Below are 26,637 nucleotides of genomic sequence, written 5' to 3' on the forward strand. Positions count from 1 at the left end.
TCCCTCTTCCCTCTGGGTCCTCCCCGTAGCAGGAGGTGGGCAAGTATCGCTCCTGGGCGAGAGGTTCAGCAAGTAGGGTCAGAGACCCCTCTGAGCCATAAGGAGGGGGACGGACTGGGAGCAGCAGACGCCCAGCACCCAGGGCCTGCGTCCCTCCTGGGCTCTGTCTGCAGGCAGGGCCCACTGTGAAGGGTGCTCTTGGATGCTGCATCACTGAATGGCTTGAACAAAATAACCTTTTTTCCAGAGCAAACCTCAGACATTTCCCAGCTTTGCTTTCTCACCTAGCTCGCCCTCTGGTGGCAGCGTGTCTGCACTGCAGTGCGCCTGACTTGCGGGTTGAAGTGGCTTTTCCAGACCAGGGAGGGAGACCCCTGGCATGAACCTCCCAGGTTGCAGGGGGCCCCCTCGCTCCCCAAACACCACCGCTGGAGAAATGAGTCCATGGCGACAGACACCGGCATGTTGCCACATGATAGAAGAATGATTTATTAGAACATATTCCATGACAAATCATATAAAATAACCATTTTTTGAAAGACATCCATAAGACCACCTGAGGACAAACGCGCAGAGGTGCCTCCGAGAAGCCAGATAAGTTACCGACCCCAGGGTGAGGCTGGGGGGAGCGGAGCGTGGATTCGTGAACAGAAACACTGCAGCGATCAGCACGGGGGTGCGGGGGGGACGGACGGCCACGGCTTGCTTCCAGGGCACAGCCGTGCGGGCATGCGGGGAGGGAGGGGGCGCCAGGTCTAGCACCTCCTCCGTGCGGACGCAGCAGGCTCGCGGTGGGGCCGGGCGGGGCCCCACTGCATTCACACACGTAAACATCAGGGCGGGCACAGGGCCTGGGCACCGGGCACCACATCAGCGAGACGGAAACAGACGGGCATCGCCCCCGTGGCCCAGACCTGCACCCGCTGGCCTCAGGGACCCCACCCCCAGCAGTCGGCCCTTTCTCGCCATCGACGGCAGTGCAGACCCCAGGATGGTCCAGGCGGGCGGCCCCACGCCCACCCACCACAGCCAGTGGACTCTTTGGCTTAGAGGCTCCAGAAACACGAGCCCCCCAGGAAGGAGGGGCCCTGCTCGGCTGCCTGGCTCGTTCCCAGCTGAGAGGATCCTGAGAAATGAACTGTTCCTGGGGGGGCTGCCCCATCCCCCCACCCCTCACCCCCAGCGCACGGAGGCCTGAGAGGCACCCAGTTAATGCCCACAGTGTCCAGAGGACGGGGAGGGTGCACAGTCCAGGGAGCTTCTGGAAGCCCGGGGTTTTGGCCACTTTGGTCAACTGCCCACCTCACCTCGTGGTTCACCTGAACCCTGGAAGCCCGGGACAGGGACTGCCACCCTCCCTGGACGAGCCTGGGCCTGCCGTGAGTGCAGGCGTGCTCCTGGCGTGCGCGTGACTGTGTGCGTGGCCGCCCGGCCCACACAGAGTCTGGCAGTTGTGTTGGCACCAAAGGCTCAAAGCAGTGGGGTTCCTGCCCCAAATGTCCCCACAGGCTGCACCCCTGCCCGGGTCACTGGCCTCTGCCCAGCCCAGCCCCTACTCTGCCTGCCCCGAGACCCGGGGCATCACGGGGCAGCCCCACCCCCGGCCCTGTGTTTGGCACTGAAAGCCCGCACAGCCCAGCCCCTCCTCCCCGACCTGGTCCTGGCCAGCACAGAGGGACCGGCAGGAAGCACGTGTCCCCCAGCCCACGATGGGGACGGGGCCCTTCCAGGCCGGGGGGGGGCGCAGCTACAATGACACAATGACTCTTTCCTCGAAGCTAAAGACATGACAACAGGAATGGAGGGGCGCTGACACACGGCGGATGCTGGCCCTTGGCGGCGGCCGCAGCGGGGGCTGGACCAGGAGGCCAGCAGGGCGGGGGAGTGGGGGTCCGGGAGCTGAGAAGGGGGCCTGGGCACCCACAGGGTTATGGCACGTATAGGGGTCTTTGCAGTGACCTGTCTGAGCCGGAGGAGGCCACAGCGGCGGGTGGAGTGGGGGGGAAGGCCCTGCTGCCTAGATCAGGAACCTCTCGGCGTCCGGGAGGAAGTCGGGGCGGAAGGGGGGGTCGGGGAGGCCGGGGGTCCCGCAGCTCGTCCGCTGTGGGAAGCTCCGGGGCGGCAGGGCGGAGGAGGGCGAGCACGGGCCCTGGGCGGCCAGCCGGCCTCTCCCGAGCTGGGCCGAGCCCACAGGGCAGCGGTTTCCGGTCAGCAGGTCCAGGTTCCCGCTGGGGTCCACGATGGCATTGATAACTGGGGGGTGGGGAGGGTCAGGCCGCTTGGAGGCTCTGCCCTGCCACCCAGGCCCACCCTCGGGGGTCCTTCCAGCCAGACAGCTGTGGCTGTGGGTCAGGCCTCGCCAAGGCCCCTGTCAGCCCTCCCACCGCCCCCCCAGGTCAGGGCCTCACCCACCTTCCAGCTGTTTCTGCACTCGCCTCAGCTCCTTGAGGATGGAGCTGATCTCCTAGAGGCGGGACAGCAAGGAGGAGGTGGAGCAGGACTGCCCAGCTTCACCTTCCCCAGGGACCAGGGGACGGGGGAGGAGTTGGGGTCCCTGGCTTGGACGACCTCCCCCGGTCTCCCCAGAGCCAAGCGGGCTGGGGGGGGAGGGGCCCTCACCTTGTTGGACGTCTTCAGGATGGGCACCTCGTTCTCAGCGTTGATCCTGGCCTCCAAGTCCTCCCACGCTCGCCCTGAGTTCTGGAAGAGGATCCTGTCCCCGGAGGGGTGGGGGCAGGAGCAGGCAGAGGATGGTGACCGCGGAGCCTGCACGGGCCTTCCCAGGCCACCCTGCCAGCCACGGGGAGGCCCATGCCATCCCCCACTGCACACGAGGGGAAACGGAGGCCCGGAGCAGGACCCGGGCTGGTGGCACCAGTGTGGCATCTCTGCGCCTGACATGGGGAGGGCTGGGGGGAGGGCGGGGCAGGCCGCCCTGGGGGCCCTGCACCCCAGACCAAGGGTCTGCTTGCCAAACCACATGCCTGTGTCTGCAGATGCCCGGCACGGTCCTAGCTCACAGGCGCACGTCTGTACCCATGTCCGGGCCCCAGGCTGGGTGTCCAGCAAGCAGGGATGGCGCCCTGGCGCCTCCCCCAGGGGGTGGGGCCGCGGGACGACTCACTTCATCTTCTCAGCGAGGTGCTCCGTGTTCTCGCGGATGGCCTGGGACAGCTGGGACACCGGGTTCAGCAGGAGGTTATCAAAGATCACCTGCAGAGACCCGGCGTCAGCACGGCGCCCGCACGCCCAGGGAGCCCTGCCCCCCACGCCCCGAGGGTGCTCCCCTGGGTGGGGGGTGCCTGCCTCCTCGCGGTTCCGGGGCCGAGCCTTGTTGGCCAGGGCGTCATCGCAGCGGTCGTTCATGTTCTGGTCCAGGTCCCGAGGGCCCAGGGAGCCGGGCGGCACCTTCTGGAAGTTGAGGCTGGCCTCGGGGATGCGCTGCACCAGCTGCAGAGGAGGGGAGCAGGGGTGTGGCCCACGCCCGCCGCGACGCGGGCAGAACAAACCGCAGCGCCAGCTGCTTGGGGTCCCCGGCCTCCCTTCTCCCATGAAGGCCTGTCCTGGGCCTGGCGATCTCAGGGCACCGAGGGCCCCCACTGAGGGCTCCCAGCCAGGACCCCCGCCCCCTGCCTGCAAGGGGCGTGGAAGGGGCCGCCAAGGGCCAGGCTCACCTCCTCACGGGCAGAGATGGTGGAGGCAGGGGTGCTGGGCACGTTGTTGAGGGAGGGGTGGCGGGCGGGCCCCGGGGAGCTTGGAGAGTCACCGTCCCCAGCCACGTCGTGGATCTCACGGGCCAGGGTGGCCACGTCCTTCACCAGCGTCTGGCTCAGCCTGCCGACGGCGGGAGAGAAGGCGGGTCCCTGCGGGCTCCTCCCAGGCCCGGCCCCATGGTGGGGGATGTTGGGGACAGGTGCCAGGGGGGACGCGGTCCCCCAGGCAGGGGCGGGAGGCCCCACCAGGAGGCGGCCGCTGGGTGAGGGGTGGGGGGCACACAGCCTCCAGCACTAGCAGCCCCAGAGGGACAGGGCCCCGCTGGGCACCTCAGGGAAAGGTGGGCAGAGATACCCCCAGGCCCCGGCCACGTGCCTCCCTCTCCTGTGGCCACCGGGACCACACGGGCCCTGCTCCACAGGACACAGACGCAGGGTCACTGACAAGGGTCAGGGTCAGGCCAACCCACAGAGGCCAGGGACCTCCCCACAGGACAGCGGGGCCAAGCCACAGCCCCTGGCGCCAGCCGAGACCACTCGCCCCCCTCCCCCAAGGAGGGAAAGGCTGGGGGCCTGCTGGGGACCAGCTCCCTGCCCCCGACTGCCCGCGAAGCCCCCAGGCTGGAGCTGCACCTCTGCCCCCCACCCCGGGCACTGCACCAGGCACTGCTCAAGCCCCCGGCCACTCCCCACCATCCCCTCGCCCAGTGGAGGGACTCTGGCCTCTGGTCCCCACAGCCCCCCAACATCTAGGTCACCCCAGAGGCAGGGCCCCAGCACCCACTGAGGACTGGCTCTGCTCAGGACGCCCCCAGCAGACCTCCAGACCCGTCCACTCTCAGCGGCAACTTCAGCCCCTCCTGACAGATGCCAGGCGTGGCTAGACCAAGTGTCCCTGACCAGCCTCTGCCTACACCCCGAGGCACCCCTAAGATAGCGGTCCCCAACTTGACCCTACCCTTCCTATGGCAAAGACACAGAAGTGCCCCCTGCACCCCTATGACCTGCGCCCCTGCCCCTCCGCCTCCTGCGCCCTGCACGCTGGTGCGTTTGGGCTGGCACACGCAGGGAGCCCCCACGGGGCCCCCACGTCCTGTCCTCCCTCCACTCCCTTCCTTGATCCGGGCCGGCTCCCCTCCAGGATGCCACGCCCTGTCCTCTGGGCCGGCCCCTCAGCCGCTGCCCGCATCACTCCCGCATCACTCCGCAGGCAGCTCGCCTCCAACTGCCCTGGAGGCGTCCTGAGCACGCTGTCCCCAGCCCTCTCTTCTTCAGGTCCTCACGCCGCCCACAGCCCGGGTCACCGTCTTCGTGCTGACGACACCAGGCCTCCACCCCCCACACGGGCCACTGTCCTCGGAGCCGCCTGTGCCGGTGCCTCCCCGGCCAAGCTGAGCATCCTGGGCACCGAACGTGCCACTCATCAGCCCAGCTGTTCACCCCTGCCCCTCCTCACGGCCAAAGTCCACTCTCTCCCTCTACCACCTCTGCAGCATCCTCTCAGCACCTGACCGGGAGGCACCTTCCACTGAACGACTGCACGAAGGGACTCACCTTCAATAAGTTTGTGAAGACCTTCCTTGTGCCTGAGGTTCCTCCCCACACCCTTATGGGCAGATCAGCATCCATCCATCCAACCACCCACCACCCACCCATCCATCCAACCACCCACCACCCATCCATCCATCCCTCCATCAATTCAACCGTCCATCTATCATCCATTCATCCAAGCATCCATCCACCCACCCCCTACCCATCCATCCACCCAGTTGTCAACCCTCCATCAATTCACCTGTCTACCCAACCATCATCCATCCATCTAAACATCCACCATTCACCTATCCATCCCTCCATCCATCCACCCAACTGTCAACCCTCCATCAATTCATCCGTCCACCCAACCACCATCCATCCATCTAAACATCCATCTAAACATCTATCTAAACATCCATCATCCACCTCTCCATCCATCCATCCGCCCAACTGTCAACCCTCCATCAATTCACTTATCCACCCATCCATCATCCATTCATCCATCTAACCATAAGTCATCCAACAATTTATGATCTATCCATCCATGCTTCCAAACATCCAGCATCCTCCCATCCATCATCCACCCACCTGACTCCCAGCTACCCACTCACTCGACTGGCATTTCTGAACCCTTTTAGGAACTGAACCCCTAGCCAGTCCCAAGGAGAGGCGCCCCTCACCTGGCAATCTCCGCGATCTCGGCCGTCTGTACAATGAAACCGTATGGATCGGGCTCTTCCTCCTCGTCATCCGTGTCCCGGAGGCCAGGGGCCCGGGGTCGGGCTCGGCCGGAGCCGCCAGCCCGTGGGGTCTGCGTGGCTGTTGAGGCATGGGAGCGTGTGTGTTTGGGGGAGCCGTGGTGGGAGCCGTACTCCTCCTCGGAAGTAGACGTGCAGTCGGAGCCCTGCTGCCGGCGACGCGCGTCTCGGGTGAGTGAGTTGGTTCCAGAAGCAAGAGCAGAACAGAGCAGCCTTCAGCGCCCGCAGCCGCACCCAGGCCTCCGGGCGAAGGCCCGGGGCGGCAGCATGAGCCGAGCTGCAGCGGGCGCCCCTGCACCCAGAAGCCCTTCAGCTGAAGCGTCAGCAGCTGCTGGGCTCCGGGGACCGCCAGACCCCCGCCGGCTCAGAGGTACGTGCCTGGACAGGCAGCCTGGGGCATCCAAGGGCCCTCGTGGAGCAGCCCAGGGTTGCGGCTGGTCAGCAGCGGGCACAGGCCGTATTCTGTCTGGGGGCGGGTCTGTGCCCACCAGATGGGAACCAGTGCCCTTGGCAGCAGAGAAGTGGTGCCCACAGACATCCTAGGTGAGGGTAAACCTCTCCAGGTAGATCAGCCGTGGCCCTGGGCTGGACCGCGCAGGTGGCCTAGCACACCCCTGGTCGGATCCCAAGCTCAGCTGCCGCAGCCCCCCCTTACACCTACCAGGTCATAGGCCCCCCTCCTTGGCCACCCTGGCACTGAGCCCCCGAGGCAGCCACGAACACGCACAGTAACAAGGAGGGCAGGGGTGGCAGGCTCCCGCCAAGCAGGTGTGGCTCCCAGCCCGCAGCCATCCTGGCCCCAACCAGAACCTCAGCACCCTCACCCGGGCCCTCACCCCTCACCCTTGACCAGCCACCGCTGCCTCGGCCCCCAGCAGACCCGCAGGCAGGGAGGGGCTCTAAGTCCGCAGGCGGGTACCAGCGGGGCCAGGGCCGGGCAGTGAGGAAACAGCAAAGCCGATGTCTCCAAGCGGTTCACTCAGGACGGTCGGCCCCTGCGGGGGGGGGGTTCCACCCCGGCAGGAGGCCGCTCCGGGACCACGGTGGCCAGCCCTCCCTGCTGCCCCCGTGGGGTCCGGACCCCAGAAGGGAGTAGGTGGACCTGGCCCTCCGCCTGCGGGCCCCTTCACCCAGGAGACGGGCAGGGTTTCCTGCACACGCAGGATGGCCGGGGCTGAGGGGCGGCAGGAGGCCCACACATCTGCTGATGGGAAGGAGGCTCCTCCAGGGCTAGCACTGGGCCCAACGCCCGCGGCCAGGCTGCCGCACAGGAAGCTGCAGACACACTGCCCACGCTGACCGAGCCCGGGACCCCCCACCTGCTCCCGACACTCACTGGGTGACGAGTACCGGGCACTTCCTGGGCGGGCCCTGCTGAAGGGCTGGCGGGGGACCGCAGCAGCGTTGGCGGCCTTCCTGGCAGTGGGCCGAGCCTCGGCCATCATGGTGGGCTTGCGTCCGGGGCAGTATAGCTCGACGCTGCGGCCGGAGAAGCTGGTGCGGGCGGGGGCTGCCTCCGAGTCGCTGGGCCCCGTGAAGGAGCCGGCCCGCTTCCGGGGCATGGCCAGGATGTCCAGGCGGGACAGCTTCTTGGCCTGCTCAGCTGCCGGCCTCCCCGCTGGCTCTGGGTTGGCCGGGGGCCCCCGTTCGCCATCTGCGGCCTCTGTGTCCGAGGCGTCCCCCAGCCGGGCTCGCCTCAGCCGGGAGGCCCGTGTGGCCCGCGGGGTGGACAGGCTGTTGGAGCGGGTCAGCGCCTGCTGTGCCTTCTGGATGCCGGCTGAGCCTCGGCCTTGCTCCTCCCGGGCAGCGGTGGTTGGCGGTGGTGGGGCCATGGGTTTCCGGCGCGTCCCTGGCCGAGCTGCCCCCGTGGCCGCAGGAGTCTCATGGTCAGAAGTGACCGTGTCTGCGCTGGGCGGGTGCGCAAGGCTGGAGCCGCGTTCCTCGTCGGGCCAGTCCAGGGACCCCCGGGGGCCGTGGCCACGCCGTGCGGCCAGGCGCCTTGCCGGCTCTCCACGGCCCACGTCCACTGGGCCCGGTGGGCGACGCTGCTTCTCTGAGAGCCGCTCGCGGGCGCTACTCAGGCCAACGCCCCCTGGGTCCTGAGCCGCTGGCGGGGATGGCGGCTTCTCCTTCTGTAGCCCCGCAGGCTGGGAGCCGCTTGGGCTGGGCCCGTTCTTGCCACTGAGCAAGCTAACAGTGCTGGCCGTGTCCACGTCAGAGTCCCCGGACAGGGAGTCCTCCGGCGGCCCAGGGGCACTGCCCACCTCCCCCTCGGGCTCCTCCAGGGACTTGGAGAGCAGTTGGGCCTCCAAGGCGGCCAGCGCCGTCTCAGTCTCTTTCAAGATCAGGTGGGTGTCCTGAGAGTGAAGGTCCATGCGTGCAGCCCGAGCCGCGGCCAGGTCCTGCAGGAGGGGGTGGCTGGGGATCTGGGGCAGCTGGCCGGGCGCTGCGGGGCCGCTGGCCGGCTCCTTGGTGAAGCTCTCCTGCCGGATGAACGCCAAGGCCTCCTTGGGGGGGGCCGGGGCAGGGCCCTCGAGCTCCGGGGGCTTCCCCGTCTGCAGCTGGATGACCATCCTCCCGCTGGTGCTGACATACATGCCGTCACGGGCGGGGGCGCTGGGCTGGGCCCGCCCCGGGCCCTCCACCTGTCCTGGAGCCGTGGGGGCCTTCCTGGGGAGGGTCGCCTCGGCAGTCGGGTCACCGATGAAGAAAGAGGTGGGGGCTGGCTCCCCAGGGCCCCTCGGCGAGCGCCGGCCCCTCGTCCACGCCAGGCCCTCCTGGGGGCTCCTGCGTCTTTCCTCCTGGGGGCCCCCGCCAGGCTCAGGGCCCCGCCCACCGTCCGAGCCGCTGGCGTCACTGAGGCTGTCGGGCTCCAGGTCCTCCTGGCCCAAGAGGAGGCCAGCCTGTTCGCCGCCCACCTCCGGCGGCCCGGGACCACTCCTGGCCGCCTCGGGGCCAGCAGGGCTGTCCGCCCTGTCGCTGGGCAGCTGCGGGAGCAGCCGCCGCGGCCGCACAGGCAGGATTCCCTCCAGCTCCACGGCTCTACGCCCGGGGGCGTCCTCTGTGGAGACAAGGGGGGCCAGCTGGAGTGGACGCTGCCCGCAGGCCCCCCGGGCACACAGGGAGCTGGCTCGCTTTCGGCACCAACGCACGCATACCCATCGCCACTGCAACGCTGGAGCCACTTACCTGACAGGCCTGGGTCTGAGTAGCTGTCGGCCAGGCTGGCCCAGCGGGACACCCACTTCTGACCACCGGGGGAGTCTGGTACTGGGAGGCCCTGGGAAGGGACGGCAGAGGGCGTGAGGCGGGGAGAGCCTGCAGCACCGCGGGGACGTCCGGGGGTGACGGGGGCTGAGGCAGCCCAGCCCGACACCAGCTCCCACACCTTCCCCGTGCCTGCCCCCTGTCCCACAGAGAAGCAGCGGGGAGGCCCCGTGTGGCCCCGCCTGGCTCGCAAGACCCTGACCGGACCACTCACATCTCAACCTGGTCCGGTGGCCCGGAGGTCAGCAGGCAGGCTCTGCCGTGTCCCTTAGACTCGGCCAAGCCCTTCCCCGGGGCACACACACCCAGGCACTCAACCTGACTCGACCCCAGGCCTGCCCTGGACCTCGCAGCCCTGCCCCGGGCCTCGCAGCCCTGCCCCGGACCTCGCAGCCCTGGTGGGCCCTGGAATCTGGAGCCTGCAGCTTGGGCAGGACCAGGACCAGTGACCCAGCGACGGGGACCCCAGCCAGGTGCTGCCCTCTCCCTGCCCAGTTCCCCCCCGGGCAGCGGCTGGGCTCAGCCCCACACCTGCAGCTCCACCTGGGGGGTTACCCCCGCGGGCCGGGAGGCAAACTCCTGTAGCAGGGCCATTCGCTGGGCCACCCCGTCTCCGAGCTCGTCTCTGTCCCCCCGGATGACCGGGCGAAAGGTGGCCGAGGATGCTCTGGAGAGTTCAGGAGACTCGAGGACCCCAAAGACCTGCCAGGAGGGACAGGCAGGCCGTGGGTCAGAGCCTATGCCAGGCTGGGCACCCCCCGCCCCCCTCCCAGCACGGCACCTGGTCAATCATCTTGCGGGCCTCCTCCACCTCCTGGTCCTGCGCCTCCGTCTCGATGGTGTAGGTCCCCGCGTCACTGAGGCTGTCGTCCTCCTCCTGCTTGCGGGCCTTCGTCACCTGGGGGTCGGCGGGCGGGGGTGGTGGAGGTGAGGGGGCCGCAGGGCTGGCCCCACGGGGTGTCAGGGGGGCAGGCAGCGTGGGGGGTGCTTTCTCGGGGCCCGGCCGGGCTGCCGGGGAACCGTCCCGCAGACACTGGGCCGCGAAGTCCTGGGCCAAGCGGGAGCGACGCCCCACGCTGCCGAAGGGGCGGGCAGGGGCCCGGGCGGCCGGCGAGGGGCTGCCCAGCCGCTCCTCCGTCTTCTCCCGCTTGAGCGAGCCAGCCCGCTGCGGCCCCAAACTGCTGCCAGTCCCCCGGGCCTGCGCGGGGGCAGCCGGGCGGTCCCTGTCTGCCGGCCCGGGGCCCCGGCGGCGGTCGAGCCTGGGGTCCCCGGGGGGCGTGTGCGTGAAGGACTGGGAGCGCTTCTTTCGGGGCGTGTCCTCGTCGAAGAACTCGATGACGAAAGCCTGCTGGTTGTGCAGCAGCTCCTGCGGGTCCCGCTTGATCTGCCTCTGCAGCCGCGCCTGCTCCCCGCCGGCCTCCGCGGGGACCCCGGGGGCCCCGGCCACCTTGGCCAGCGGGTCCTCCGAGTCGCTCTGGGTGCCATCTTCGTGCTTGTGGCCTGCAGGGGGGACCCAATGGGTGAGACAGAGGGAAAGGCACATAGGATCCCGGCGGTCCCGGAGGCGAACACGGCGCCCCTCACCCACCCGGGAACCCTGTACACGCGGTCCAGAGGGACAGCAAGAACACGTGGGACGGCCCCGCATGGGCAGGCAGCCCCGGGACATGCAGACGCCCCAGGGGGACGAGGCTCCGCATGGGCAGGCAGCCCCAGGACATGCAGACGCCCCAGGGGGACGAGGCTCCACATGGGCAGGCAGCCCCGGGACATGCAGACGCACCGGGGGACGAGGCCCCACGGCCAGGCAGGCGGCGCTCACCCTTCAGGGTACGTGTGTGCACCGGCAGGTCACTCTTGGTGCTGTGCCGGTCGTCGCCGGGGCCGGCCCGGGGCAGCAGGCTCGGGTCATTCTGCACCAGCCAGTCGGCCACCTTGGTCTCCGCGGAGACCACTTCCACGGGCGTGGCCTCCTTGCCTGGGGGCCGCCGCTGGCGCAGGAATTTGGTGACGTGGTCCTTGATCTTCAGCTTGCCAGGGCTGCAGTCGTCAAACTCGATGGTGAAGCAGGCGTGGCTCTGCACGGGGGCCGCCCCGCCCCCGCCGGGCTCCGCGTCCCTGGTGGGCGCCTCGTGCACTGGCGCCTCTGGGGGCCGCGGGGGGGGCACCTCCTTGGTGGGGATCTCGAAGTAGCTGGGCTCCCGCCGGAACGAATAGACCTGAGGCTCCGAGGGGGCCCGGAAGCCGGCCGGTGTCCCTGTGAGATCACCGTCCTGCTGAGCCAGGTCCTTCGGCCGCTCTAGAGCGGGAGAGACATGGGCTCAGGACCACAGGTGGCACCATCAGCTCCGCAGCCCCCTGGCCATCCCCCACGGTCGAGAAGGCACCCCGGATCCAGGCCGCCCTCCAGAACTCACCCGGGCAGGGCTCGTCCTGGCGCCGGTCCTCGGGTGGGGTGCCCCCGTCATCCTCCCCCCACCAGGAGGGCTGCCCATACAAGGGGGTACGGTAGGTGGCTGCCTCTGCAGAGAGAGAGAGTTTGATCCTGGGTCACGCGGCCCCATCGCCAACAGGAGGGGAGACCAGCAGCTGGGGAAGATGCTGGAGTCTGCAGGGGTCCCTGGCAAAGCCTCCCAGCTCCGACCTGCAGCTGCCTGGACCCTCGCCAGCTGCCAACCATCCCAAGACCCATTTCTGCACTCCCAGTGGCGGTGAGAGCCAGTCTGCGGAGCAGCTGTTTCAGGGGAGGCTTGTCCCCGGGGCAGCGCTGTCCTCAGCACCTGGTCCCGGCCCTCTGCCCCTGATGGACCATCCATCAGGCCTGCCCAGGGATGGCCTCTCTCCCAGGCCCTGCTCTGGTTCTGGCCACAGATGAGTGAGTTGGGAGCTGAGGGCCCCTGCAGTCTCATTGGACCACACGGGGGCACAGCAAGTGTTGACAGGGGTGAGTGGACAGGCGTGCCTACAGGGGTGCTGGAAGGCAGGCACACACAGGCGGGGTCGTCGAGGGTGGGGGTCAAAGGCCAGCTCCTGGTGAAGGGTCAGTGCCTGGGTGCTGCACCCTGCCCGGCCCCACAGCACCGCCGTCCTACCTGGCCCTGGTCTCCGGTCCCCACGCTCTGGCCTGGGGGTCGAGGCCTCACAGTAGGGCGCCTGTTCGGGCACAGCCTCAGCCCTCTTGGGTGCGGGGGTCTTGACGCTCACCTGCAACTGGCTGGTGTATTTCTCGTGCTGTGGGCAGCAGCTGGGGTGAGGGGCGGCCCGCCCCGCCCCGCCCCGCCCCGCCCCGCCCCGCCCCGCCCCTCCCTTCCCAGGGCAGCCCCGCCCCCAGGACAGCCCCGCCCCCAGGACAGCCCGCCCCCAGGACAGCCCCGCCCCCAGGACAGCCCTGCCCCCGAGGACAGCCCCGCCCTGCCTGGTCTAGCCCCACAGAGAAGGTCTCCCACACCACCCCCGCAGACGGGCAGACACCTAAGACCTGCCCGGGCCACACAGCTCGACGCTGGGGGTCCACAAGCTTCCAGGAGGGAGTGGGCAGCAGCCGTCAGAGGGAGACCACCACCCACAGGCCCCTCGAGAGAGACGGGTGGGGTCAGCTCCCAGGAGCCGTGGGAGGTGGAGAGCAGTGCCTGCCGGTGCCCGTGGGTGTACACACGTGCCTGCGTCGTGCCTGCGTGTCAGGGTCCCCCCACCTCCAGCTGAGCTCCGTGGTGGTCGGAGCCGAGCTCACTGGGGCCCCTGCCTCTCACTGGCCGTGTGTGTGTGTGTGTGTGTGTGTGTGTGTCTGTGTGTGTGTGTGTGTGTGTGTGTATACACATGCCTGGGTCGTGCCTGGGTCGTGCCTGCGTGCCCGGTCCCCCCCTCCCCAAGCTGAGCTCCGGGCTCACTGGGACCCCTGCCCCTCACTGGCCGTGGGCCTCTGGGCAGGCCACCCACTCTCCCTGCACTGCCCACGGTTCCTTTGGAAACTGGGAGTGAGCCTCCCCCCACTCCTGTCTTGGGGCTCCTGGGTGGGGCTCTGCACAGGGTCCCCTGAGTCCGCTCCTTGACGCCCGCACAGCTGAGCAAGCGGAAAGTGGGGGCTCCACCTGCTGAGACACCCCCCAGCCCCGGCTGACGGAAGTGTGCCCGAGGGCTCCCCCACCCAGGACCTTCCCCAAGGCTGCCCCCTGCCGGCCTCTGGCTTCCCCTCCCTGCCTAACCCCCCCCCCAGGAGAAGGGTCCTCCTGGCGCCCAGGAGGGTGGATCCTCTTCCCGACCCCGCCTCCTGCTGGACCCAGAAACTTCCTCTCAGGCTCCAGCCACGCCCTCCGTCTGTGGCTGCGTCACCAGGGAGGTGGCTATCTCCCGGCTGGCCAGACCAGGCCAGCCGGCAGAGCAGGCCAGACCGGACTGACTCACAGCACCGTAGCCAGCCGGGCTGGGCAGCCAAGAGGCCTGAGGGACGAGCAGCGGGAAGGGGGGGCCAGGGGTGGGGCCGGGCCGCGCAGCACTGACCCTGAGCGCCTCCTCGGGCACGCGGTGCTGCACACGCTCCAGCACATACATGTTGGGATGTGACAGCGCGTTAAGGAGCACGGGCGGCAGCGAGGCGGGCCGGGTCTGCGGACGGCATCCTCCACTCCCAGAAAGGTGGAGGAGGAGGGCAGGCGGGCATGAGGGTGGACACCAGCAGGCTCGCCCCCGCACACCCATCCTGTCCCGGGCTCATGTCCACACTGCAGGGGCCGCCTGCGGGCCGTGCTGGCCCCGGTCATCGCACCCACGTGCTCGAGGGCTGCGGGAACCCCCCACCTCCACCCCCCACACAGCCCAGCAGCCCAGGGGGCCCCGGGGGGCACGCCACACGCGTCCAGCTCCGGCTCCCATCCCAGACCACCCTCAGCCCCGGCCTCCCAAAGCTCCACCGGGGGAGGGCTCAGTGCAGGCACCGAGGGTGGGGGGGCAAGGGACGGGCTGTGCTCCTGCGAACGGGTCCCCGGCTGCCCAAGGAGAGGCACGGCCCCAACCCCCACGTTCTGGGCTCAGAACGTCACTCCTGGGGTCCTGGCTGGGACCAAGGGGCCCCCACCTGCTTGCAGGATAACAGGGCGACGGTAGCCGTGGGGATGGAGGGGGCGGGGAGGAGGATGAGCACCCAGAAGGATATCGTAGCCGAACCGGATGACGTCATTGAGCTTCAGCGTGACGTATCTCTGGTCTGGGATGCGCACGTCATTCACGAAAGTCTGCGGGGAAGCAATGGGGTGCTGAGCCAGGGCACGTGGGGCCGTGAACCACCCGGCCCTCCTGTGCTGCTCGGGGCCGGGCACTGACCTCCAGCACGAGCACAACAGCGTCATGCCCCAGAGGGACCCAGGACAGATGGTTGGAAGGGAGGCCCAGGCGTGGGGTCCACCCAGCGCCCCGGGGCCCTGACAGAGCCCTCCAGCACAGGGCCCGGGACACCCTTGTGAAACGGACACACAGGGCCTCCTGCCAGCCCCAGCGCCCGAGGCCCTTGGGTGGCAGCCCCCAGACTTGGAGGGTGGCCCCGTGCAAGGCTGGTCAGCTTGTGCAGCCCCCTTCAGGCAGGGATGGTTCATCTGACTGGGGGGCCGAGGGAAAAGGGGTCTCAGGGGACAGACTCCAGCAGAGACCAAGACCCCTGGCTGGCGGCACTCAGAGGGGGACTGGGTGGGTGGTACTCAGCAACTGGTGGAGGCCAGGTGGGCCTGAGGGTGCTGTGGGACCCCTAGCTCAGGGTTGGGGGGACAGACTTCATGGCTGGGGGGCGGGGGCAGGGTCCTCCTTGGCTGGAGGGAGGCTGGTGGTTTGCTTTCTTAGTGAAACAGCCTCCAGGGCAGAGAACCAAACACAGAAGGAACAAGACGCCCAGACAGACACTGAAGCCTGCGGAGGGGCCCTCCTGTGCTCCCTGCCAGTCTCTGCCCACCCCCTCACTTGCTCCAGCAGCCAGGAACGTCTTCCTCTTGGTCACCTCTCTGTACCTGCCACTCCCAACTCACAAAAGAGCTGCATACGCCCTTCGGACAGGACACCCAGCATCCATCCATCTTAGGAGCTCATTTTCCAGCCTGCAGGAGGTCCCCAAACCACCCCTGCCCTCCTGAGGGCCTGACTCCCCTCCTCCTAGGGGCCCTGCCCAGAGGGACCCTTCCTAAGGAGGCCATCAGAGCAAGAGGGGATGCTCCTCCTGAAGGATGGCAGGGGGGCAGGACGCGGGGCCAAGGTGAGGGGCGGGGCCAGGGTGCGGGTGGGGCCGGTGGGAAGGGGCGGGGCCACGGTGGAGGGGCGGGGCCGGTGGGAGGGGCGTGGTCAGCACAGAAGCCCCGCACTCACCCCGTTGAGGCTGCCCAGGTCCTTCACCCAGTGCTCGTCCCTGTCCTGGTCGTAGTTGATGACAGCATGCTGCTTGTCCACGCTGCGGGACTGGAGAGGCACGGAGGCCCTCAAGTGGCCCCCCGGGAAGGGGACCCGGGGGAAGTGACCCCACAGGCGGCCTCGCCTCCACCCGCCCCGACCAGATCACACCCCCAACCAAGCCCGGGGCCTCGCAGCATAAAGGTCTCCACACCTCAGTGTGCGCCCCCCAGAAAGCCCATGCGGGCCGGACCCAGCCCGCCCGCCCAGCACCAAGGAGCCTCGGGTTCCTCCCGCCCCAGCCTGCCGCTCTGGGCCCTCCCTCTGTGACCAGTGGGCACCAGCCGGCCAGAGCCCACTGCCCTCCCCGCCACTGCTCCCGGGGGGAGCGTGGGAGGGGCTGGACACCCTCGGATGCTCTGGAACAGGCTGTTCACTCCCAAGGCTGAGGGGGCAGGGGAGGACCGGAGCCCAGAGAGGATCAAAGGGAGGGTGGGGGGGCTCAGGGGAGCCCCCCCCAGCCAGTCCCACAGCGCACACCTCTCAGAGCGGTGGACACACACACACACGCACGCACACTTCTGCTGGCGTGCACCGGGCTCGCACACCCTGAGTGCACATCCTGCTGCCCAGGTGCCACGTGAGCGTGCGTACACGGTGCCCCCGCCCTGGCCACCAGCTCACCAGGACCCTGCCCAGCTCCGTCACATGGTCAAGCTGCAGTCCCTCCACTCGGGCGACAGAGGCAGGGACAAGGTCACAGGGTCACGTTCTGCTTGGTCAGGAAGAGCCAGCACAGGCCGCCCTGCCCGGCCAAGGGGCTGGCGGTCTCAGCACAGAGCATCACCGCCCACCTCGCGGCCACACCTCACTGCCAGAAGCCCCTCAGGTCCAGGGGCAGCTGTATCCTTCCGAGGTCCAGCCCCAGGAGAGACCAGCAGGACAGGCCACCAAGGGATGCTGCCGCTCAGCCCTCCAGGAGTGCCCACGAGACACCCCACGTCCAGAGCACACTCGTGGGGCCCACAGAGCCCACGTGCTCCCTGCTGCCCGGGACAGGACCGCCTGGCCCTGGGGAGGGTGGCCCAGCACCTGAGCCCCTGCATCACCATCCTCCGGGCTTCTCAGGTCTCACGGGTGAGGGCCCAGAGCCCTCCCCCGCCAGCGACCACCACCGCGGAGCCACTTCCTCTCTGAGGCTCTGCCCACCCAGCCCCTCCAGCATCATCCAGAAATGACCAGCTTCCAGGGGAGGCGCCAGCACCCGCCCCCGGGATGGGAGTTCCCAGGGCTGGGCCTCCTCCCTCACCCGGAGAGCACAAGAGGGTGAGGCGGACGTGGGCTCTGGCCCAGCCCTGCCTGCACCCAAGGTCACGCAGCTTGGCCGAGGCACCAAGGCAGGACCTGGAAAGGAAACTGCAGCAGGCGGGCTCGCAGGGGCCACAGCCCTGGGCCTGTCCTGGATGCCGAGGCTGGCGCTGGCTGGTCGGGGCACGACAACACTGCTATGGTGGGGGCCCCGGAGTGGGTTGCTGGGCCCCCACCTCAACCTGCCACGGACCCTCCGTCCCCTGGAAGGACTGGGGGTGCAGGGGTTTCAAGGGTGGCGCAGAGTCCTCGAGGCCGGCTGGGGCCTCCCTGACACAGGGGCCAGCCCAGAGCCGCCTGCCGCAGCGCCCCAGCCCCCACCTGGGGGCTTCCCAGGGAGGACCACCGAGCTTCCCCGGGCTCAGACAGGCGGCGCTGGGGCAGGAGGCTCTGGCTCCCCAAGTAACGAGTCTCAGGTGAGCTGAGTCTGACCTTGAGACCTACTGCCCCACACCCTGGGCCTCGTCTCTGCCCCAGCCCTAACTTTCTCAGCCAAAGTTGGCACCCGTAGCTGGACGGCTCCTGGCTACTCTGGCCGTGGCCTGTGCCCGGACACCGGCACCAGCTCCTCCACTGGACTCCCCGCTGGGCCCCAAGGCAGCCCCTGCCATGACCTGGCCTGGGTGGGGACACCGCCCTCTCCTCCAGACGGCCTAGACAAGGACCAGCAGCAGTGTGCTCAGGCTCGCCCGCCCTCCCCCAGGCAGGTCACTGCCCCCGTGGGAGGCCCCAAGGGTCGGGCACTCCTTAGAGTCTAGAGGGCAGCCGGGAGGACTGGGGCTCACCTCCTCCCACGCCCTCTCCACGTCCAGCCAGCTGCCCAACACCTGGTTGCCACTGAGGGCTGGACTGTGCCCTCCACCTGGCCTGGCATCAGATGCCTCCCAGCACTGTGGGCCTGGGGAGAGGCTGCTGGAGGCTGCACAGTGGGACGTGATGGGACCGGGGGCCTCTGCCCGGCCCGAGGCCCGAGGGGTGGGTGGCACGAGGGCACTCTGCCCCTCAGGCTCGGCCGCCACCTTTGCCGAAGTGTGGCCCCTACAGGGGCTTAGAGACCCACTTTTCTGACCTGAACACCTCTCTTCCCTGTCCAAGCCTCAGAACCCCAACTCCAGGACACTCCCCAGGACACAAGTGCAGCCTGGCCAAACCCAATTTCTCCTCCTCGCCCACATGGCCCTGCAGCCTCCCCCGGGATGGCCGCCAACCAAGACTCCCCAGCTGCTCTGGCCACGCCCCCAGGCCCCCGCCTTCCTGATCAGCACCCCCCAGTCAGCCCACCCACGTCCGAGTCCCAAACCCACAGCCCCTACCTGGCCCTGACCCTGACTCTTCCGTTGACCTTCCCTGGGCTCCCAAAAGCCGAAAGCCTCAGGCCTCCCTAACGTTCCCCTCCTCACCTGCCGGCCAGAACACTGGGCGGGCTCTGGAGGTGCCCTGCCCGCTCTGGGCCTGGGTCCTCTGCCCAGGACCACCCCCTCCCTCGGTCCACCTTCCCCCTCCTGGCAAGATGCCCTGGCCTGCCCATCTCCTGGCTCCTGGGACTTGGCACAGCCCCCCTCATCTGCACCCAGAGCCTGGGCTGCCCCTTCCAGTTCCCAGGCCCCCTCCACTCCAGGCACAGCCCCTGCCACAGCCCCTCTCCAGACAGCACCAGGACCCCCTGGGCCCAGGCAGGGAGGGGCCCCACATCCAGAAGCCCTTCCCCTCCAGGCTGAAGCCCCAGGCCAGGGGCAGCCCCACCCCCACCAAGGCCAGGTGAGAGGCTGGAGGCCCACCCGCAAGGTGGGCAGGGGGCCTGGGACAAAAGACTTAAGAGGACCCAAAGCAGGGGGCGTGGCAAGTGGAGCGGGTGGGTCGCAGACATGCGAAATAGACCAGACACACGGGCCTTTGTGAGAGGACCTAATTGTACTCCCTCTAAAGCGGAATAAAGACGGACTTCCAAAATTCGGGTCTGACGCCCTCCATGGGTGGAAGCTCCACCCGGAATCCAGCAGTGGCCAAAACCCTGGGCTCTGGGCACACCCTGCTGCCAGCTCACACCCAGCGCCACCCAGCTGGGCCACAGCGCCCACAGCCTGCCTGTGTGGGGTGTGTGTGCAGGGGCTCCGGGCGGGGTCTCTGGGTAAGGGTGGGAGCAGATGGAGCCCAGCTGAGACCCTCCCAAAGGAGCAAACGGGCGGAAGCGGAGAGGGCCTCTCGCCACAAGCACACACAGGCTCTCTCTCACACACAGACACGTCCAACATCCATGCATGCGTGCACACATGCACACGTGCACCTACACACCTGTGCGTGCGTACACGTGTGTGCACACGCAGCGACACGCCCTGCACCAGAGCCTGGGCCACAAGCGCAGGACGCACAGCAGGAGGCCTGGGCCCACTCTCATCCCTGCTCAGGCCCAGAGGGGGGCCAGGCTCAGCCCGGGAGCCATGCCCTGAGGAGCGCGGGCGGCCGGCTGGAGAGTCTGGGGGCACGGAGGCCAGGAGGGCAGCACCGCCCCCGGGACACAGCGCCCCCGCCCTGGCCCCCCCTCCGAGGCCTCTGCCTGGATGGCAGCACAGCCTCGGGGCAGCCCCCTGCTCCCCAGCCTTCCCCTCATCGCACGGCCTCCTCCGTCCCCCAAGAGGACCCCCATCTCCAGCAGCACCCCCAGGCTCCTCCTCCTCAGCTCTCAGCATGTCACACCCCCGTCCCAGCCCCGGTGCCACCTTCGGGTCTGTCTCCTGGGGGGTCATCTGGCTCCTCCCATGTGTTTGTGGCCGGCCCAGCCCTGCCATGGGGACCCCGGGCTCCGGCGTGTGGCCAGTGACCCTCAAGTGACAAACGGAGGAATGGACGCAGAGGGCAGGCCTGGGCGTTCCAGGAACACGCAGCTGGAAGAGGGCGAGTGTGGGACGGGCGAGGGCAGCTGAGTGGAGGGGCTGGGACAGGCACGGGGATCCCAGAGAGCCCGGGCCGGCGGGGACAGCTGGGGCCCCACAGAGGCCTGGAGGCCAGGGGGTCGGGGGTGGGAGCGGCACTCAGGGACGCCTGAGGTGAGAGAGGGGGAGAGGGAAGGTCGGGGTCTGCTCTGGACACCCAGCGGGTCAGAGAATAGGGGGTCTGTTCAGCAGCAGCAGGCTGGGGCTGCCTCTGAGACCCCCAGGAGCTGGGGACAGGGCAGCGAGAGTCACCGTGTGCATGAGCGGAGATGGGGACCGAGGCTGCGGGTGTGGACAGGCCTCCGGGGAGAGGCCTCGTGCGCCCAGAGCCCAGGCCGACGGGGAGCCGCGGGGGCCACCAGGCAGGAGCCAGGAGGCTGGGAAACCTGGAGCTGTGCCCGGGGAGAAGCCAAAGGGAATCCCATCCGGGTGGGGGGACTCAGGTCGGGCGCTAGGCAGGGAATCGGGCTGGGCGGTGGGGGGGCTCAGTCCAGGCAGTGGGGGGTGAGGGACTGAGGTCGGGCGGGGGTGTGCCGGTGAGGAACTCCCTAGCAGGGGCTCTGCAGAGGGTCGCGGGTGAAGGGGGCCGGCAGGACCGCACAGCCCAGCAGACAAGGGCGTGGGGCGTCCTGCGCGAAGGGCCGATGGGTGGGCGGGCGGCATTCCCACTTCACTCTCCAGCTACACGACCACCTTGAGCCTCAGTTTCCTTGTGCGATGGAGACACGGCCACAGGACAGCCAAGGGCAGAAACGAGGGTGCACCCAGGCCAGGAGCTGGCCCAGCATGAAGCTGGCCTGCCCCTTCACCCTGCTCAGGGCTCCACCACCAACTGGCCCAGAAACTAGGAGTGGGACCCCAGACTCACTCGGAGTACCCTGCCTGGAGTACCAGGAGCCTCTCCTCCAACCCTGGGGAAAAGAAGCAGGCAGAGTGAGGGCCTGGTGTGGGGATAGAGCCAGGGCAGGGGGAGGGAGGAGCAAGCGTGCTGGCCCCCAGAACCCCAGGTCCCTGCAGGCTCCCATCAGGTGCCACCTCCTACGAGAGGCCCTCCTGGCCACCCCGGGTGGGCCACACACTCGGTCACAGCAGGGAACACACAACCCCCTGCCAGGGGTCAGGGCAAAGGCAGTGACCCCTCCAGATCTCCCACCAACTGAGAGACAACAGGGGTCATGTCACATGCCACCATCAGGGAGCCGCCAGCCACATCCAGGCTTCGTGTCAGCCATCCCCGGAGGCACAGTCTATGGCCTCAGCTTGTTTTATGTGGGCCTGAGAAACAGTCTTTCCATTTTACACAGTCAAAAAAAGAAAAACGAAAAGACTCTTTCAGGACAGGTGAAAATAATATGAAGTTGACATTTCAGCATCCACAGACGAAGTCCGACTGGCGCCCGCTGGACTGTCCACGGCGCTTCGTGACAACAGCAAAGGCGAGGGGCTGTGATGGAGGCATGTGACTCGCAAGGCCTCAACCATGTACCTAGTCCTTTACGGAAAACACCTACCCAGGCCTGCACAGAGCCTTCCAAAGGCGACTTCCAAAGGCAAGATGCAAAGAGAAAAAGGGAGAGGCTACCCTAGATGAGAGATACTGACAAGACCGAACAAGCAAAGGCAGCAAGTCAGGGTCCTGCTGGGTCTGCAGGCAGGCAAATCATTAGAGAAGCCAAGGTGTCTGGACATGGACAGGCTCTGCACTTGCTGCCCAAGTGGACACACGCTTGGCTGGGATCCTCGGCAGCCCAAAGCCCCACGAATCCCAGGGAGTGAGGGGCAGCACACGGCACAGGGTCTCACCCGGCCCCGAGTGGGCCCCTGGTCGGACCAGGCAGTGCGGCCCACCGAGGACACCTCCTGAGAGCCCCACAGTGGGGCCTGTGGAGCCTGGAGGCCGTGGGGACAGGGGCCCAGGCGCCACGCTGGGGAGGGCTCGGGGCTGCAGGGAGCCCGACTCAGTGACAACCATTAGGGTGAGGAAATCCCGTGGACCCTACAGGATCAGGTCTCCGGCCCCCCGCCCTCCCCTCCCTGATCCTAGGAGCCAGACTCGGGAGCCAAGGTCTGCTCAACGCAAGCTAGGGCCGGACAGAAATTCCTGATTGCCCAGTGCCTGGCATCCTGGCACTTCGTGCCCTGCCAGCCTCTCCACCCCCCACCGGGGGCACTGGCCTTCCCCTGGTCAGACCTGGCCCTGCTGCCCCTGATTCCCAGCCCAGCTGGGGCCCCTGGGCGAGGATGTGCACAGATCTGCTCTCAGGCGCCTTCCAAAGGCAGGCTTGACGCCTTCAGAGCCTGACGGCAGCAGCACCTCCCATGAGAAAAGGCCCAGGCCCCTTGCCCTTGAGCACACACCCCCCCCCCCCCCGAGACCCATGGGCCCGCTGTGGGCCCTCCTCCCCGGGGGGCCTGCAGCAAGCAGGGCGGGCTCTTCCTGCCCCCCGCCCCGGCTGGCGCGGGTGCCCACACTCACCTGCAGCATGAGCTCACACTCGTCTCGCCCCACGAAGATGAGCTCTCGGGGGAGCCGGTGGCGGGTGCCACTGCTGCTCACCAGGAACCACGAGGTGACGCTCATCTTGGCGCTCATGAGGCCCGTCCGGCCCTGGGGGTGGGGGGCATCATCAGAGAGGGGCTCCCCTGCCTGGGCCCACACAGAGCCTGCCCTACTGGGCCTCAAGCCCCTTCACAGTGCCACCACCGTGGCCGCTTTCAGGAATGCCGGGCTCCGGGCCAGCCCCTCCCGGACGGTGCCCGTCCTCCACGGACCCCCCCGGGCTAAGGCTCCCCTGTGCTCTCGGCCCACGTGTGTCCTCTTCTCTGTCTGTGCCAGGGGTCAGGCTTGCGGGGCCTCGGCCACACTGCCCATGTGTGGACCCTCATGTGTTCCCGTGACCTGCTCTCAGGGGGGACTCCGCAAGCAGCCTCAGGGCCCCAAGAGGCCAGGTCCGCAGCCCTGGACACAGACTCTGAACAAGAGGCCCTGCCTCCCTCAGCTGGACACTCCAGGCTGGAGACGAGCACCCTGAGCCATCAGTACACTTGCCATGAGAGGGCACCAATGTCTCTGGCAGACACCCCCCCAGGCCAGGCCAGTGCCCAGGAGGGACGTGGTGCTGCGGTGCCTGAGGTCCTGGGGGCAGATGTGGTCGGGGCGGGGTGGGGGCAGCCTGAGGCCCAGGCCGCCTGTGTCCCACCCGTGCCCGTTGCCCAGAGACGTGTCACCAGCTGCACAAGGGCACAGGCACCAAGTGTGAAGATACACCCATGCCACACACGTGTGCACACAGCTTCCAAACACACTCGGAGCACTGCCCACAAGTGCCTGAGCCACGCTCCTGGAGCAGGCATGCGCACGCATGCAGGCGGCATCCTGGGCTCTGCAAGCCGCACACCGTCCCTGCGTCGCGGGGCTTCCTTCCAGCTGGTCGGCGGGCGCCAAGGAGGGCAGCAGCTTGTGCAAAGGTGCCAGTGACACAGAGAAACAGGGGCGGGTGGCAGCGCTGGGGGGAGAGGTCCATCCGAGGCAGGGGTGGGGAAGCAGGCCTGCGAGCCCCTGGGGCTGGGCTCCAGGCAGAGGGAAGGGTCGGGGCCCAGATGCTGGGTCATGCGTGCCTGGGAGTCCAGTGGCTGGTCCAAGAGAGGAGCAGAGGCCCCAGAGGGCCCAGGACTCCCTGTCACCCTGGGTGCTAAGTGTGGGATGAAATGCAGCAGGCCTGTTCCAAAGTCACAGAGGAGCTCAGGACTGGAAGAGCAGATGGCTACACCCAGCTCAGGGTCTGAGCGCGTGTCACACACCTGTGAGGCCAGCCCTGGAGGTCCCAGGTCCCTGACCTGGCTCACCGCATGCAGCGGGAACTAGGTGAGAGGCGAGACACTAACCAGGAAGAGAGAGAAAGGCGCTGGCACCCTGGGGAGCACCCCCAGGCCTCCTCCCTGCAACGCCCACTCCCGGAGCTCTGCCTGAGGCTCCTAAGAACCGGGTCTCAACATCAGGCCCCACCCATCGGTGAAGGCCCAAGTGACCGTGTAATCCATGGCACACCCTGTGCCACCTCGGGCAAGCAGGTGAGAAGACGCATAAAATCCACCCAGAAAACGGCCCCAGCCAGCCAGAGCCCCCTCATCCTGGGATCCCTGCCCTTCCTGAGGGTCCAGCCAGAGGGGCGGGCGCTGGAGGCCGAGGGGGTGGGGACCTCCAAGCCCCTGCAGCCCTGGGAGGGCTCTCTCCAGGGGCCTGCCCGCCCCATCACCACGCTTCCCAGCCCCCACCCCGCCCAGCTCCCGCCCTCTGCCGTCACCTGCTACCAGGTCCCCACCAGCAGCTGGGAACGGAGACCCCACCCAGAGGAGGCCACAGCCTCTGATGGCAAAGGGAGGCCAAACCCCCAGAGCCCGGTGATGCGGCGGTGGCCGAGCAAGGCCGCCCCTGCCACTGCCAGCCCATCCCAAAAAGGCCCAGGCCTGGAGCGGAGGACGCTCCCCAGCAGCCTGCGGCCGGTTCGGAGCTGGGCTGGCCATCGTTGCTAGGAGGGAGAATAATAAACACCCCAAACTTGTCCCCTCGGCCGCCCCAGCCAGAAGGGCCACCCGCCCAGGGGTGCGGGGAGGAGGAGTCGCCCGGGGAAGGGGCTGGGAAGGGCTGGGAGCGGCGGCGGGCGGGCGGCTGGAAGGGGCAGACGGAACCGAGGCCAGGGCCGGGCCGGGAGAGGAGGCAGGGACGGCGGAGAGGCGGCGGCGGCGGGGAAGGGAAATGAGGAGACGGGGAGGAGGAGGAGGAAGGCGGAGGGAGGGACTGCGGAGAGGAGGCCAGGCCGGGAGGCGGCCGGCGGGAGCGCCGGGCCCGGAGGGGGAGGGGGCGGCGCCGTCTCTGAATCAGCGCCCGCCGCGGACGGCCGGGGCCCAGCCGGTGCCTGGGCGGGGACCCCTCTCTCCAGGCCGCGCAGACGCGCGCCCGGCGACCCCTCCCGGCCCGGCGCAGACCGGGGCCGCCTCCGTGGCGGCGGGGACCAGCCCGGCAAGGTGCGTCGGCATCCCCCCCACCTCGCGCTTTTGTCCGGCCCACTGGACCCCGCACCTCGGCCCCCTGCCCGCCGCCCACGCGGCTCCGGAGGCGCGCAGGTGCGCGCGCGGGGAGGCCCGGCCGCCGCGGGCGCAGATCGGCGCTTCTTACCTGCGGTTCAGCCCCGGCTCCCTCCCGGCTCGGCCCCGGCCCTCCCGCCCGGCCGGCCGAGCGCTGGGCGGGGCCGCCGCCTAGGACATGCCCGGCGCGGCCCGCACGCTCGCGGCAGCCCGGCGAGCCCACGAGCGGAGCGGAGCCGGGCCTCGGCGGCGGGTCCCTGACGTCCGCGGGCGCCCCGCCCCGGCCCGCCCCCGGCCCCGCCTCCGCCCCCCGGAAATCCAGGTCGGGGCGGCCCGGGGCGCCAGGTGCGCGCGGACCCCGCGCCCGCGCCCGACCCGCCTCCGGCTCCCGGGCCCGGCCGCCTCGCCCCCCGGCCCCCATGGGCTCCCAGACCCCTCCCCTCCGGCTCTGCGCCCCGCCTCGTCTTGGGAACCCGCCCCTGCGTGCCGGGCGCAACCCGGTGCCCGCAGCCGCCCCGCGTCCTGGCTCCGAGCCCGCGCGCGGTTAACGCTTAACCCAGCTCCATGAGCCCGAAGCTCGAGCCGCACCCCCGGCCCCTCACCTTCGGCCCCGCCCGCCCCAGTGAGGGCTGGAGGGCCAAGGAGGCGGGGACGGGGGGGAGCCCCAGGGGCGCGCCCCGCCCTCGCGAGCCCCCCGCGCCCGACCCCGGGCGTTCTCTTGGAGGGCCGGGGGCCGGCGGGTCGCAGGCGCCTCCTCCGTCCCACCCGGGGCGGGGCGCAGGTTCGGGGAGAGAGTCCCCCCCGGGCCGCTCGCCCGGCGCTGGGCGCTAACACAGAGGTGTCTGGTGTCCCAGGAGCTCCAGGCGGAGAGGGATTAACGCCGGGGGCGCGGGCACGGCGGGGGCAGACGCCGCGCTGGGGTTCGGCCCGCAGGCGTTCTCGCCTTCACGGTCAGGGCAGGTCTGGGCCGAGGGAGCAGGCGCTTGGCCAGAGCGAGGGAAGCCCTGGGAGCTGGGCTTCAGGGCCTGGGCGGCCGCAGCCGCGGAGGGTTCACGGCGCGACCCGGCGCCCCCTGCTCGGCACCCGGAGCTCCTGGGCCCGCCCCGCCCCGCCCCATGGTCTCCGGCCCCGGACAGAGCCAGGCCCTGACCCGGGGGGTCCGCACCCTACGGTTCAGAGGGGAGCGCCACGGCAGCTCTGGGGGAAACGCACCTGCAGAGGGAAGGGCGAGGAGGGTCCCAGCAGAGCGCCCGGCGGTGGGCGGCGCCACCTGTGCCCGGCTCAGCGGAAGAAGGGAGCTCGAACTGCGAGGGTACCTGAGGGGTCAAAGGGGGCAGGGGAGGGACCTGTGGCCGGGTGATCGGGGAGCTTGGGCTTCATCCCAAGGACAGAGCGGCGCCCAGAGAGTGCTGGCTGAGACCTGCTCAGATGAGGGCTTCCCAGAGCTGCGGCTCCCGAAGGGCGAAGGGCGTGGATGAGAGAACAAGACTAGGGGGCGGAGAGGGGGAAAGCGGTCAAGCGTCCAGTCCTAGCCCTGGAAGAGAAGAGGTGCGGCACAGGAGTGGGCTGGGTGTTCCGAGTTTGCCCCCAGACCCTCCTTCCTGCCCCCCTCCCCGCCCT

The 26,637-nt window shown here is 69.0% G+C and overlaps 1 protein-coding gene across 3 annotated transcripts; it reads right to left on the minus strand.

The window, feature by feature from the left end:
• Window positions 1–463: 463 nt before the first annotated feature.
• On the minus strand, window positions 464–26,637 carry CEP170B (centrosomal protein 170B). 3 transcript variants are annotated; one of them, XM_081551214.1, is made up of 19 exons: window positions 26,230–26,637; window positions 22,409–22,540; window positions 15,614–15,703; window positions 14,421–14,499; window positions 13,769–13,827; window positions 12,364–12,502; window positions 11,689–11,793; window positions 11,094–11,570; window positions 10,053–10,771; window positions 9,803–9,973; window positions 9,194–9,284; window positions 7,341–9,065; window positions 5,927–6,065; window positions 3,675–3,834; window positions 3,307–3,450; window positions 3,125–3,213; window positions 2,620–2,713; window positions 2,413–2,464; window positions 464–2,253 (listed from the first exon to the last, which is right to left on the minus strand). In XM_081551214.1, the coding sequence occupies exons 2-19, from the start codon at window positions 22,523–22,525 to the stop codon at window positions 2,018–2,020; spliced, it is 4,686 nt and encodes a 1,561-aa protein (XP_081407340.1). In that variant the 5' UTR covers window positions 22,526–22,540; window positions 26,230–26,637; the 3' UTR covers window positions 464–2,017. The 3 variants fall into 3 exon arrangements, with proteins under 3 accessions (XP_081407340.1, XP_081407339.1, XP_081407341.1); XM_081551213.1 differs by lacking the exon at window positions 26,230–26,637 and adding an exon at window positions 25,109–25,246 and having other exon boundaries at window positions 5,927–6,170; XM_081551215.1 differs by lacking the exons at window positions 15,614–15,703; window positions 22,409–22,540; window positions 26,230–26,637 and adding an exon at window positions 14,588–15,492 and having other exon boundaries at window positions 5,927–6,170.

This window comes from Giraffa tippelskirchi, chromosome 12 (assembly GCF_054371585.1).
Source record: "Giraffa tippelskirchi isolate mGirTip1 chromosome 12, T2T-mGirTip1v1.2.pri, whole genome shotgun sequence".
Classification (NCBI taxonomy): domain Eukaryota; kingdom Metazoa; phylum Chordata; class Mammalia; order Artiodactyla; family Giraffidae; genus Giraffa; species Giraffa tippelskirchi.

Bases quoted from the DNA above. Each gene is read 5' to 3' on its own strand.
- CEP170B (XM_081551213.1), bottom strand. From the start codon at position 22,525: ATGAGCGCCAAGATGAGCGTCACCTCGTGGTTCCTGGTGAGCAGCAGT. The intron at 12,503-13,768 runs GTCAGTGCTGCG...TGCTGCCCACAG, and splicing joins TGCCCGAGGAGGCGCTCAGG to CACGAGAAATACACCAGCCA. The intron at 3,451-3,674 runs GTGAGCCTGGCC...CCTCCTCTGCAG, and splicing joins CCATCTCTGCCCGTGAGGAG to CTGGTGCAGCGCATCCCCGA.